At 31.7% G+C, this 13,688-nt stretch overlaps 1 protein-coding gene across 2 annotated transcripts; it reads left to right on the top strand.

Moving 5' to 3' along the window:
- The first annotated feature begins 1,329 nt into the window (after window positions 1-1,329).
- On the top strand, window positions 1,330-12,675 carry LOC127707513 (uncharacterized). 2 transcript variants are annotated; one of them, XM_052212092.1, is made up of 7 exons: window positions 1,330-1,462; window positions 2,630-2,851; window positions 5,141-5,254; window positions 5,645-5,701; window positions 7,804-7,875; window positions 9,756-9,831; window positions 11,369-12,675. In XM_052212092.1, exons 1-7 carry the CDS (start codon window positions 1,408-1,410, stop codon window positions 12,141-12,143), a joined length of 1,371 nt encoding a protein of 456 aa, XP_052068052.1. In that variant the 5' UTR covers window positions 1,330-1,407; the 3' UTR covers window positions 12,144-12,675. The 2 variants fall into 2 exon arrangements, with proteins under 2 accessions (XP_052068052.1, XP_052068053.1); XM_052212093.1 differs by having other exon boundaries at window positions 5,101-5,254.
- The last annotated feature ends 1,013 nt before the right edge of the window (window positions 12,676-13,688 follow it).

The raw sequence follows: 13,688 nt of genomic DNA, 5'->3' as shown, positions 1-13,688 counted from the left end.
TATGCGGTATGGATTCTGCTAATTGTTGAAAGCCGTACAGTGACTTATAGTTATTAACCTTATATGTCATTTTGTTTCTGATGAAGAGCTATCTCATTGCCGATCATACCACATCTTCTTATTTTTAAAGTTGGAATCAGACTTGATCCTTTGTCTGTTATATCCGGCACCAATCATTTTGAACTAACTAGGCGCCAAATAGTATTTATTGTTTTGACTGGACAATGAAGTTGATTCTACCAATAAATAGATATGCATGACTCAATTACTCATTTGAGAGCGAAGGACCGATCTCAAAGCCCTCTGAACATTGTTAAAGTAGAAAAAAAAGAAAGAAGAATGCATGCTTGACTTGGGATTCTAAATTTACTGAAAATTGTAGCAGACGGACAAATTTATATTCTATTTATTTTCCAATGTTCAATGGCATTGTCAGTTTATTTTCGACTAATGAGTTTGAATATTCCTTTGGTGTCTTTTGCTTCTCTTTTATATAGAAATTACTGTTTACACGTTCAACATAAAATTGCTTTCTCTTTAATATTGCCAATTTGTTTTTATTATACTTGGAACTTACAAATGTAAAACAACAGAAATAAGAAGATGTGGTATGAGTGCCAATGAGACAACTCTCCATCCAATTCAGAATGTGTAAAAAATAAACCATTATAGGTCAAAGTACGGCCTTCAATACGGAGCCTTGGATCACATCGAACAGCAAGCTATAAAGTGCCCCAAACCTGTTTTAGAGACTTGGGAGTTGTAATCACTTAGACTGAAATTAGTTTAGATTTAGAATGGATTAGCATCTAAAAATATGACTTTAAGAGGTTGCTATGTATATATATTTTTTTTTTCAGTAAAAACTAACTTATTGTTAATGTAGTAATATACTTATAAATTTCATTTTTTCTATATTTCTTTATTTCTTTCTTTATTTCTTTATTTTGTTCTTTATTTTTTTCTTTATTTTTTCTATATTTCTATATTTCTATATTTCTATATTTCTTTATTTCTTATTTTTTTTTCTTTTTTACTCTATTCCTAGATTTCCTTATTCCTTTCTTTATCTCTTCTTGTGTGAGTGTGTTTGTTTGTTTGTTTACTTGTTTTATATCAAATAAAAGTCGATCACAATCATGTTGAATCATTATGGTTTAAAACACCCTACATAAGATAAAAGATATGTAATTCTTCGGTTGTTACATATGATACGTCATAAAAACCACTTTTTCATGTCAATCGTGTTAATAGTGACATCAAATGTACAAGATGATGACCTCTGTTATGTATTTAACAATGAAACAATGTAACCGGAAATCGTCATTAATATCATCGGTGTGTAACTTCCCGTGAAAAATCGCGACCCTACTTCACTTTTATTGTATACGCGTTATGTATGGATAAATGGAGATCTTATGGATTTTCGTTGGTATTTGTGTTTTAATCTATTGTGATGGCGGTAAGTTTTGTAGTTTTAAATATTCAAAACGAAATTAAGTACTAGGTACAATGTAGTTAATATGCAATTAAAGATTAAAGTACATATTAATTATATATGAATAGCAATATAAACTTTTGCACTAAATTATACATTACACATTTGGTCTATGGAGGAGAGTTGTCTCACTGGCAATCATAACACATCTCCTTATTTTATACTAAATGTTTTTCTTAAACCAAAATACAACTTATAATTATAATATAAGGGAGCTACCATTTGATTTTTATGGGGGGGGGGGGGGGGGGGTAGTTTAAATCTCTGTCCTGCCTTTTTATTTTTCACTCTATTCGGTCCTGCATTTTTTTTTTTATTAGTTATCCTGACTTTTTTCACATAAATTGTCATCCTGCCTTTTTTTTGCCAAGTTGCTCATCCTGCCTTTTTTTTTACTCAAAACTCCTGTCCTGCCTATTTGTTTTCAAATTTCATCTTAGCCCCCCCCCCCATAAAAATCAAATGGTAGCTCCATAAACTGATGTATATGTGGTGTACAAGATGTAAGTTTGTACAAATTATAATTTGTACAGGGTTTTTGTACAAGTTATAAGTTTTTTGATACATACCTTTTTGCACCAGGTGATAAAAAGTTTATCCTCTAAAATGTATCAGTTTAATGTCTTAAATTAAAATTTATATACTTCAACCTGACATTTAGTGCTATTCTCCTTGTCCTCAAACTGGAAATAAGGACACCTGAATGGTTTAAATTCTTTTTTTATTTTTCTCCTTATACCAAAATCATAACCATAAAAAGTCTTTTTGCGTTCTTATAATGTTTTTTGTATCAATGCTCAGTATTAAACTGTATCATGTAGTCATGGAAATATGACAGAAATATGCGAAACAAAAGACTGTGTGCTTGTATCACCCATTTGTGTTTAGCGGTTCATAAAACACTGATAACTTGTACAAAAAATCTGTACAAATTATAATTTGTACAACATTACAATTTGTACACAACATATACACTAAACTATAAAAGTTGAAAAGAACAACTTACAAATATAGTTTCTAAGTCCTTATTGCAAAGATTGTTAAACCAAAGATATAAAAGACATATTATGTTGTGTACTGTGCATCTGATTCAAACTAAAATGCATTTATCTACTGCTTCTAACCATTCAGCACAACAATGTAGAAACGAAGAATGTAACTCAAAGAGAGGTAAACGGCCTGTCACATGTGTGGTAGAAGATATACCAGAAGATGGAAAAATTGTGTCCATTGAAATAATAGAAGAGAAAAGGAAAAGTCGGTGTATAGAATATGAAAATTATGGATTTACTACGAAATCAATTTGGGTGTCTGACAAATGCAGTGCAGAGTTCAAAGTCTGCTTTTTCAAAGGTAAATGAATTCAAATTTATAAACGACTATTACTTATAATAACTTTAATAGTGACTGTCATTTCTTTTTATTTACTTTTTAAGTTTATTTTAATATTCCATCCGATTTATATAATAATCCCTTACAATTTTGTATGTGACATGTACATTTTGATTATGTTTCGCACGTAATCAACTGCTTTAAACGCAAAACTGTTTTTTTTTCTCATGTTCAAATTTCTAATCTAGGGAAGACTATCGCGGCGATTTACTAATTAACAATTTACATTACCATTTTGATAAATCAAACTATATCATTGAAGGATTACAACTAAACTCTTTATTACATGTATGCATATGATCCTATGTCCTCAGGCAAAATATCGTATAATAGCGATAAATGCTTCTTTGAGCTTGACCCATAAAAAAAAATTGTCGTTCGCACCTTTTTACTGCCATCGGATTAAGTTATAAACCATTAAAATCAATAATCGTTTTTTGATATTCGAAATCAAACAAATATTTAACAATGACCACATTTTAAACAGAGTTGATGTTGCTATTCAGCGCACCAGAGACCTCATATTTCTTCTATGACTGTGTCTACGCTGTTCAAAAAGTTTTGAATGTCCCCATGCTATTGTCCACCTCTTTTTATAATGATGTGCTGCACTCCAATATTGGTCTGTTTGTGTTGTATCAACTGCTTTTGTGACATTTCTGCATTCTATTAATACCTTAAGGTGTAAACGTGTATTTGTTCCGCCTAACAGAAGTTCCCCTGGAAACTTTGTTACAAACAATCATGATGCCATAATATCTGTTACTTTTGTAACAAATATAATATTATATATACCCTTTATTTCGTAAAAGAGAGGCAAAAGATACCAAAGGGACATTCAACCTCATAAGTCGAAAATAAACTGACAACGCCCAGGCGCGTAGCTACATTTACGTCAAAACGCCCGGGCGTACACATGAATTTTGGAGAACAAATATTTTAATCTAAATGAATCAAAAGAAGTGGTTAAAAGTAATAACATTAACGGTACCAATTTTTCTGCACCAGTTGCGCATTTCGAAATCCTTTTAATTCTTTCTTCAATGACTTGTAATTGAAGATAGAAGTGACAAAATTTACTTTTTAATCAAATGGTATATCATATTATATATTTATTCATTTTCTATCAAAGTCTGAATCTATTGTGAATTCTGCTCAGTTTCCAATTGTTTAAAGCTGCGACTAAAGCAATTCATTATCTGCTGAGATACGATATGTGGTTTGCATTTTTTTTTCGAGCTAGTGAGATTTATGGCGAGAAAACAAGACATATCGATCCTAGATTCCGTCGGCGTCGCAAACATTTAGGATCAGTCTTAGGTTAAAGTTTTTACACATGTCTTTGTCAAACCTTCATCGAATTTTATGAAAGTTTGGCAGAAACTTTTTATAAATAAGAGATTATGTCTGAAACTTTGAAAGTATACATTTTTTTCATTTTTCTGCATTTTACTGACAGGCGGACTTATTTTTTTTTTTTTTTTTGCATTTAACGGACAGAATTAAATTTTTGTGACATGATAAATGTGTAAACATGCATAGATTGTCATGAAACTTTGACACAAGCTAATTTTCCCGCATTTGACTGATAAATAGATTCACTTTTTTACAGTCAACATTACGCTTTTACACTGACAGCAGCAATCCGGCGAGACACAGGGTGCCACGGAACAGGCCTTTACGAATTTTATGTTACAACTAACCATCTGTAAAAATTATTTCATGTGTCCATTAACGAAATTGATGAGTTTTAAATGACAGAAATGATATCTCTTTTCTAAATAATTCGTGAGCTTTCGGTGGCTTCGCCCCATCGAATCCCCTACCAGAAGGCCCTAGAGCAGGATCCTCGCCAAGGTTCGGGCGTACACTTAAAAATGGCCTAACCACGCCACTGACGCCATGGCTAAAAAGAAAAAGGCCAACAGACAAACAATTATAGTACACAAAACACAACATAGAAAACTAAAGACTGACCAACACGAAAGGAACAAATTCTGTAATATTTGTTCCAGTGGAAAAAGTATAACAGAATATTTCCTCCATTTGGAACTTATATTATGAAGGAACTTCTATTTCATGACATAAGTCTAGTTTTTCTGGACTAAAGATGACTTGTTTGCCTTTCATCTATTACTAGGACATGCTACGGATAAAATAAAACTCATACAAAAGGAGATGCAAAAACTAATATAATGTTTACTTTGTAGAAATGTTTTAAATCCATTGGTATATTTTTGTCATATTTAGACATAGATGAAGACTTTTCTACTACTACTGTCAAGATAACTAGTACAAGAAATTACAGAAATCCAAGTATAAGATCTACGTTGTTTCCGGGATTTTTTTCAAGGACCACACCAGGTAAATAATTCATTTTCAAAGTGCTGAGATTTAATACTATGGTCAATAGTGTGCACTGTAATTAGGATTGTAATGATGACGTCAAATGTAGTATTTGAAATTTGTCGGCAAAATGATAAATAGTAAATAATCATGATTTATATTTATTTATAGATCTTTAACGACGCATCACAGAGGTGCGTTCTCTTTCATTATTGTTTGTAGAAAAACAAATTTGAAAAGACTTTTTTACATTTAGTATGTTTTTCTCAATAGGATTCAAGTTGAAGTTGAGTACTGTTGTTGAAAATAAGAAGTCTTTTTGGTTTTCTGTTAGTTTAGTTGGTTGATGTGTAATTGAGGTGTACCCAACAAATGCTTTTACAAATATTATTTTAATCTATTCCATAGCTAGAATACCAACTAGTACCAGAGCCAACAGAGAAACTACAGATAAAGTCAAATATGGTATGTCGATTTCTTTATAAGTTTAAAGCTACTATAATGATGATACTAAATAAACATGAAATGTCATTAAAATGAAATGTCTAGCATTGAAGAAAAAACAGTCAAGAACATATTTAAATAATCCGTCCACAATTGTTGCAGTTTGATGATGATATAAGCAAGTCGATGATGTTTATATTTCACCAGTTTAAATTCCTCGAAGCAAAAATATGTGACGATATAGAGACTATAACCATTGCCTAATTTTTTGTTGATAACATTTTTGCTTGATTAAGGTTCAGTGGCAAATGTTTCTTGTATAATCATGACAAAAAATTAACAATTGAAACAATATTTATGAAACATAGTCAAAAAAACGTCTGCCGGGTTGAGGGACTGGAGTTTAAATTGACAATAAAACATAAGGTTTTATAGAAAGGGACAGACGTTTGGCCTTGCCATCTAAGGATAATTACCATCAGAATTTCTGCAAGGACGAGCGTGGTCCTGCACTACGGGCATCGGATTTAACGGCAGAGTTTCGACCGAACGTGGCTACGTATCTATACATTCTGGAGAACGAACGCTCTGTTGAGAACGTGATCGGAGAAGTATGTTTGGCCATATTTCTATACCCCCAATCAACCCTTATGTTTTTTGTTTTTTTTTCATTTTTTTTCGAAACAGGGGAAAACAAATCTAGAGGTGTGAAATTCAAAGATGCTTGAAAAAAATGTGAAAGTTATATATCGTTTTATCGTTTATTTTGTTTTCTGAAAGTTTCTTATTGTTAAAAGCAAAGTGTTGCACGCAATTTCGTAATTCAGACGAAATCAAACAATAAGTTGTATGCTATGAACATGAAATACACACTGTATGTATTGAAGTGTTATGGACTTTGTAAGTAAGCATGTCAACAATATATCTTATAAACTTAAGAATTATCCAGAAGTTGATTATGTGATCATACTTGACATATTTATGACCAATGTCAATTTCCTTTTGTCTTATCTACAACCACATTGCATGTAATTGTGTCAAGTGGTCAATAATGTTATTGTTGATACACATATGAGGGTCTGGATGGGGCTCACATAATAGAATAAAGGCCAATACAGAAAAATGGATAAAAATAATAAAGAATTGAAAAGAATGGGGTGCTAAAATATAAAGAATAGATAATAATGAAGTGCAAAAATATAATAGATAGAAAATAATGAGGTGCTAAAATATAAAGAAAACCAGAGAATCATGAGCAAATTTAAGAAAAATAGAAAAACTGACTTTAAAAATTACAGAATGCAGAATAATGGGCTAATTTATGAAAACTAGAGAAAACTGTCTAAACAATTAAAGAATGCTGATTTGAAGGACCCCATTCAGACCCTCATGTTTACTGTATGTACTTTAAAATCCCTTAGGCAATATTACCGTTAAGTACATGCACATACCATGATGATAGGCGTAATTATTCATTTCAAATTAATTGTTTAGTTAAAAAAATAATAAAGTTATCAGTTAACTTTTACTAGTTTATTAGAATAATTGCATAAGTGCAGCTACTTTAAAAATGCCAGGCTATTTATTTTATTTTGAAATTACATCACGGAACGTTATATAGCTTACGATCAGTATCATTTTTGCTCCTTGTTTTAGTATAATTGTCTCATTTGCAATTACACAAGTATAAGGACATAGTATATGGTCCGAATGACCCAGAACACCAATTATATGATTATGGATTTTTAATTTAATAATTAACTTTCATTTGTTATTGTAGACTCGTTCAGGGCATAAGCAATATAATTTCAACCAATCAAAAAAATTGATACGAACGAAATCTAAAGCCTAGGAGTAACTGAGATTATTTTTTGTTACAAAGCTACTCTCATTGCATGAGGGTCTGAATGGGGTTTGCAGAATAGAGAATAAAGGGTAAAAAATATAAAGATAAGAGAAAAAAGAGAAAAAAATATTTGAGTAAATTTAAATAAAGAATAGAAAAAATGGACTTAAAGTTTGAGAATAAAAAATGAAGGACCCCCCATCAAGACCCTCCATATATGCACATTGTATCACCAAAATGCTAAAACGTTTACTAAAACAAAAATGTTCATTTTCAGTAACACCTACATACACAACAAATAGTACACATGGAAACAGAACTTCTCAAGTGGATAAAATTCTAACAGCTGGTATGTAATGGTTTGTAATTATATTGTCATGATACATGTGCAAGTACTGCAATTTAATAGCCACTTGCAAATACATGTATATGTTTTCTTCTGAAGGGACTTTCAGTAAATGATATGGTTTTTTAAGTAGCAACAGTATGACATGAAATTCCCTAATGCTATTTACAGCGGCGGATTTGCGATTTTCAAGACAAAAAACTCCAATAAACTAAACTAGTAAAGTTTACTCAATTAGAATATAGAATGAACAGTAAAAAAGGAGAATGAAACACATGACATGCTTCCACTTTATTTGAACTTTGGTGGATAGTTGTCTCATTGGCAATCATACCTCATCTCCTTATTTTTATATTGTCTATAATATTTCGTCGTGTGAATCTTATAATGATGTGTTTCCAAATCTCTAGCGGTTGGCAAAATGAATATGAAGTTTAAGGGCGCAATATCATAAAAAATTGACTGAGACATTAAAAATTATATAGGAATCGAATTTACGTACATGAAGAAAACTCTTTGTTCGATTGGTTTATTAACAGACAAGCAACTTAGATAAATAAAGAATCCCCTTTTCTGGAGATAGCACACTTCACTACAAACAATGTTGTCTTAAAAATTTGTCCCTATATTTTGTGGACTTAGACCATGTACTTTTTAACTGTGTAATATTCCCAATTCTGGTGGATATAGTGGAGTTACAACAGTGTAAACATATTTTTGTCTGAACTAGCTAGATGAACAAGCTATAATTATAATCCGATATGAGTATGGAGATAGAACAGTGTTGTTCTGACAAAAACTCGTAGAATGTAGAAATCTCGTATAATAATTATAGTTTTATAGGGAGATAAACCATTGCATTTTGATATCAAATATATAACTATCTCTATTTTTATAAAAAGGGGACATATAAACTTATAAGATCCATGACACGACGATTTATCTGTGTGATTCATTTAAAGTCAACAATATTTTCTAAATCGCTAAAATAACGTTACAATTAATATAAATGGAAGTCCCTTTAAAACAATTTTAATTGAAACATACACAAATAAGAAGATTGCCAGGATTGCCAATGAGACAACTATTCGCATGGGTTCAATTGACATAGACGTTAGCAACTGTTTACCAATAGAAAAGAAGGACACATGTTCAGGCTGTGTCTGTATCTTGTTCTCTATGCCTCGTATTAAACGCCCATAGTCAGATTGGACGTAATGTTGGTAATTCAACAATTTAGCTTAACATTTGTTTTTATCGAGATGGTGATAAAACATATATTTAAGATAAGCATTAATACTTAACAGTAGCTTTAAAAAATAATACAAAATATACCAATCAGTACAGCACAAAATAATAAATGTGACTTGTTTTAAGGAGAACCAGTCTAATTGGTCTATAAATTGTTAAACCAACGTATGGTATACAATACACCGCAGTATACAGATATACAGATAAGCATGTGACATTAGCAAAGGTTAAATGGTTCACATATATATCAAGTGTACGTGTACTACAAAAGACAAAAATAGATATTCAACTTACCATAAATCTCTAAATAATGATCAGCTGTAAAACAAAAAAGTAGAAATGTTACCACACGTATTATACTGACTTGTTACAAATGTACGTTTTATATGTATATATAAAGATAAGAAGATCTGGTATGATTGCCAATGAGACAACTCTCAACAAGAGACCAAATGACACAGAAATTAACAACTATAGGTAACCGTACGGCTTTCAACAATGAGCAAAACCCATACCGCATAGTCAGCTATAAAAGGCCCCGAAATGTGTAGATACCTAAAGTGTACACTATAGTTTGATATAATTCATCAGTTTCGAAATTATAACATTACTTTAATTTGTTTATGTTATAGGCATTCTTGGAGGCGTGGTTGGAGGGCTAATATTCCTGTTATTGGTATTAATATTGTGTGTTGTCATCTTAAGGAGGTAAGCACACGAGCTCTACATTACGATATAACTACCTTAATTTTGAACCAGTTGAAAAAATCTTGATGGCAAAATGTTCATATTAGAAATGTTTTACTTATTGTGAATACCAAACTCAAGTTATATTTACATACTTTTTTAATTACTCATTTCACCAGTGACCTTAACTCTAATAACATAAATACTAACATTCTGTATTGATAAAGATGAAATTTCATATAAGCCTTATATATACTTACACACAGAAAGTAGGAAACTATTTTTTCAACTTTACGTTAGTGGACACGGAAACAAATCAAAAGATATCGCATATGTAATTATCACATATTTGCCATTGGCTATGGACGTTAAATAGCCATCCATCAGCATTGTATTACTACGTCTTTGACAAAACTTATAGTCCGTTTTTTATTGAGGATATCACCTTCACGTTGAACCATGTACTTGTGATGCCATAAAAACGAGTATCTGCAGTTACAAAATTAAGTAACTGTATTAGAAAATTATAATCCTTTTTATTATGCAGCTCACAAACAATTTAACCCCCCGCAACATTCTATATGTGCCAAGTCAGGAGCCTGTTGTGGTTGTTGTTGGTTGCTGTCTGTCTTGTTTGCTTTTCGTTCATTGTTTTGTACATAAATCAGACCGTACGGTGACATATAGCTCCTCAATTCTGTTGTATGTGGAATCTGTTGGATATATATATAGTTGTATCATTGGCAATCATACCACATCTCCTATTTTATACTTCTTTTTATCAGACGGTCATTCATTTTGCTCTCAACGTTTGTTTCATTTTTTGGATTCTAGAATATTTGACATTGATATGCCATAACTAAAGCAACATGCGGATATTTGCATAAAAATATCCACCGCTACATTCTATATTGTAATTCTGCCATAGCTTACACAATATAAACAAACACATATTGAATACAATGATTGTTTAATATATTGTATGCTTTATTCATTCAACATATGTAAATATAAAGATTCGAAAAAAAAAATGGGATTTTGAAAACTCTTCATTGTTTTATTGATAGAATTTTGTGGCATGTGTTGTTAGTTTTGATTGACAACTCTTAATTCTACACATATTTATTTCAAACATGAAAAAAGAAAATAAGAAAAATACCGAACTCCAAGGGAAAACTTCCTTTTATGGTTACTAAGATAATTGATGAAAACAAACAACGGAAGTAGCAAAAGGGCAATCACAAACATTAGGTTAAAGAAACAACAGTTTGTAAAATTCTACGAAGAAAACTTAAATTTGAATGATTGATGCTGTTGAGTACTTAACGTCCAGTGACAAATATTCCATGCGTGTTCAGGACGACGAAAGGTTTTTAAAATAGACCACAAAAAAACAGGAATTAATTCTGGTGTTCCGGTTCAACAAATGGCACCGTACCCGTTGTGTTGAAAAAGTAAAAATCTGGCGATTAATATATTACATTTTAAGATTATGATTTTGATAAGTTGTTATATTATTACCCTATATTAAATTCCAAGCTTTATTTTTTTTTTACAGATTTTCATGTTTTAAACGAAAATACGATCAACATTATAATAATGGTCACAGAAATATAACAACCACTGTTTCTCAAGTGACAACCGTAACCAATGGCGACAATGAAGATGGATACGACACTCTCGGAATGTATAGCGAAGAAAGGAATCATCAGTATGATGCATGCTCACCAGTTCGTTTCGATCAACCTCATAATTATATGACAGTGTACGATTCTTTGGAGCCTCCGAAGATACCACCTAATAACAATCGTCCCACAAACCTTGGAAATAATGCACGTGTTCATGTTAGACCATCTCCAATTAGTAGGAAGGAAATGAAAATTGGAGATTATATCGATTTGACTTCAACCGAGGAGGGGTCTGATCGATCACAAATTTTAAAAGTGTCAACTAAAAATAAATATAAAAGTGATTTTCATGAAACCAAAGATTTAAACTCGACAAATTACGAACTTGCAAAACCGATTCCGAAAACTCCGTTGTATGAACCCCAAAAGTACGAACTTGCAAAACCAGCCGCCAACGAAATAGGGGCCAATAGTCTTGTATTGAATAGTATTGATACCTTTAATGACGGTCTCTACAATATTTCTGGTAATAACAAATGTGAAAATAGTGCAAACAATCTGTATAGCCATCCTGAAGATTTTTATTATGTCACACCTCAACAAAATGGCGGACCAAGAAAAACAGATCATGCTAATCATGAAGTATGCAGAGAAAATAGGACATCAGATGATTATGACTTATTTCAAAAGAAAATAAATGTATAGTTCAAATGTAAACAATTTCCATTTGTTTTCACTGATGTTGACCTTTAGAATGTGACGTGTTATAGATGTTGACCACTGAGCAAAAAAGATGCCAACGAAGCGGCTATTTTTTGCCGTTCCGTACAACTGGTTTTGCTACTGATTTTGATGGGACTTCTTATTCGTGTTCCCTTGTTTGTCCGCAAAATAGTTGCATTCGATCTCTATTGTTAAGTCTCTTAAACAAAATATGGATACGTCACAGTATGCTGATTTTTTTTGTCCTAGTTCCTTGATTGTCTGCTTTGTCTCACAACTTAACTTGTGTTTTGTCATCTATTTTACTGATACTTTAGAGTTACATTTCGTACATGTAAGTGCTTTTAGCTGTACTGATTATTATGGTATATATAAAAAAAGAAGATGTGGTATGATTGCCAATGAGACATTCCCAACCAGCGACCAAATGACATCGAAATTTATAAGAACTTTAGGTCACTGTACGGCCTTCGCGTATGTACTTTTAGTTAGATCACGAGTGAAAATTATAAGGGGGGGGGGGGGGTGGTATCTAAAAAGATAGTTGTTCCCCGCCTCATATACATATACCTGTCCCTCATTTAGTGTAGCACTTTCTCGTGTCATACATGTATGCTGTATGTTAGTTACTTTTTAATTGCAAAAATGTGTCGACTACATATCTTTGGTTGTTTCTGCTAGACTCTAGACGACATAGAGCTTAACATTTTGCATATACACCAGTCTATACATAATAATTGTCGACCTTTAAAATGTCGTTTTGTTTGTTTTGTTGGATTGCTGTCTTATTGGCGTATAAACAGCATTTCCTTTTATTTAAAGTCATACATGTCATACATTGGCTTTTCAAGAAGAAATCAATTTATACAAGGGTTTTACATTTAGAATCTAAAACCGCTGTCATGCATTATATTTTAACTACGCTATGATAAGGATGTCCTTACACTGAATGATTAAAAGTTAGATGACTAATATATCTAAATGTAAAGCAAAAAAATAATAACAGGCATAAACAAAATTACCGGACAGCACAACGGACTTTGAAAACCACCAAAACCTCAAAGAGATAAACAACGGCACATAATTTGGATCAAAATGTTTTCGCTACTACAGGAAGCTTGCTAAGGTTGATTCATCGGTTGGTTTGATATTGCCGCTCACGTTAACAAAAATATATAAGAAATACCATTACATGTTTCATGAAGTTTCATCATCAGATTTTACTGAAACAGTGAGTATATACCTATTACCTATTATGTCTGTTTGTTTTTCTCTCACATTGTTGTCAATATAATGGAATTCTATATACAACAAATGTAACTGTTATACAAGTGAGAGGTTTAGCTAGCTATAAAACCAGGTTTAATCTACATAAGGAAATGCCTGTTGTTGTCCATTCGTTTTATGTGTTTGAGCTTTTGATTTTGCCATTTGATAAGGGAATTTCCGTTTTGAATTTTCATTGGAGTTCGGTATTTTTGTTATTTTACTTTTTATATAAGCATGCCTCCTTTGCTGTTGAAAAAT

The sequence above is a fragment of the Mytilus californianus genome, unplaced genomic scaffold, assembly GCF_021869535.1.
Source record: "Mytilus californianus isolate M0D057914Y unplaced genomic scaffold, xbMytCali1.0.p SCAF_7, whole genome shotgun sequence".
In the NCBI taxonomy this organism is placed as follows: Eukaryota; Metazoa; Mollusca; class Bivalvia; order Mytilida; family Mytilidae; genus Mytilus; species Mytilus californianus.
The sequence above is the reverse complement of the archived record's forward strand: the minus strand, read 5'-3'. Positions and strand labels throughout refer to the sequence as shown.

Coding starts and splice junctions, on each gene's coding strand:
- LOC127707513 (XM_052212092.1), top strand. CDS start 1,408: ATGGAGATCTTATGGATTTTCGTTGGTATTTGTGTTTTAATCTATTGT. Junction 1,463..2,629: donor TTTAATCTATTGTGATGGCG/GTAAGTTTTGTA, acceptor CTAACCATTCAG/CACAACAATGTAGAAACGAA. Junction 2,852..5,140: donor CAAAGTCTGCTTTTTCAAAG/GTAAATGAATTC, acceptor TGTCATATTTAG/ACATAGATGAAGACTTTTCT.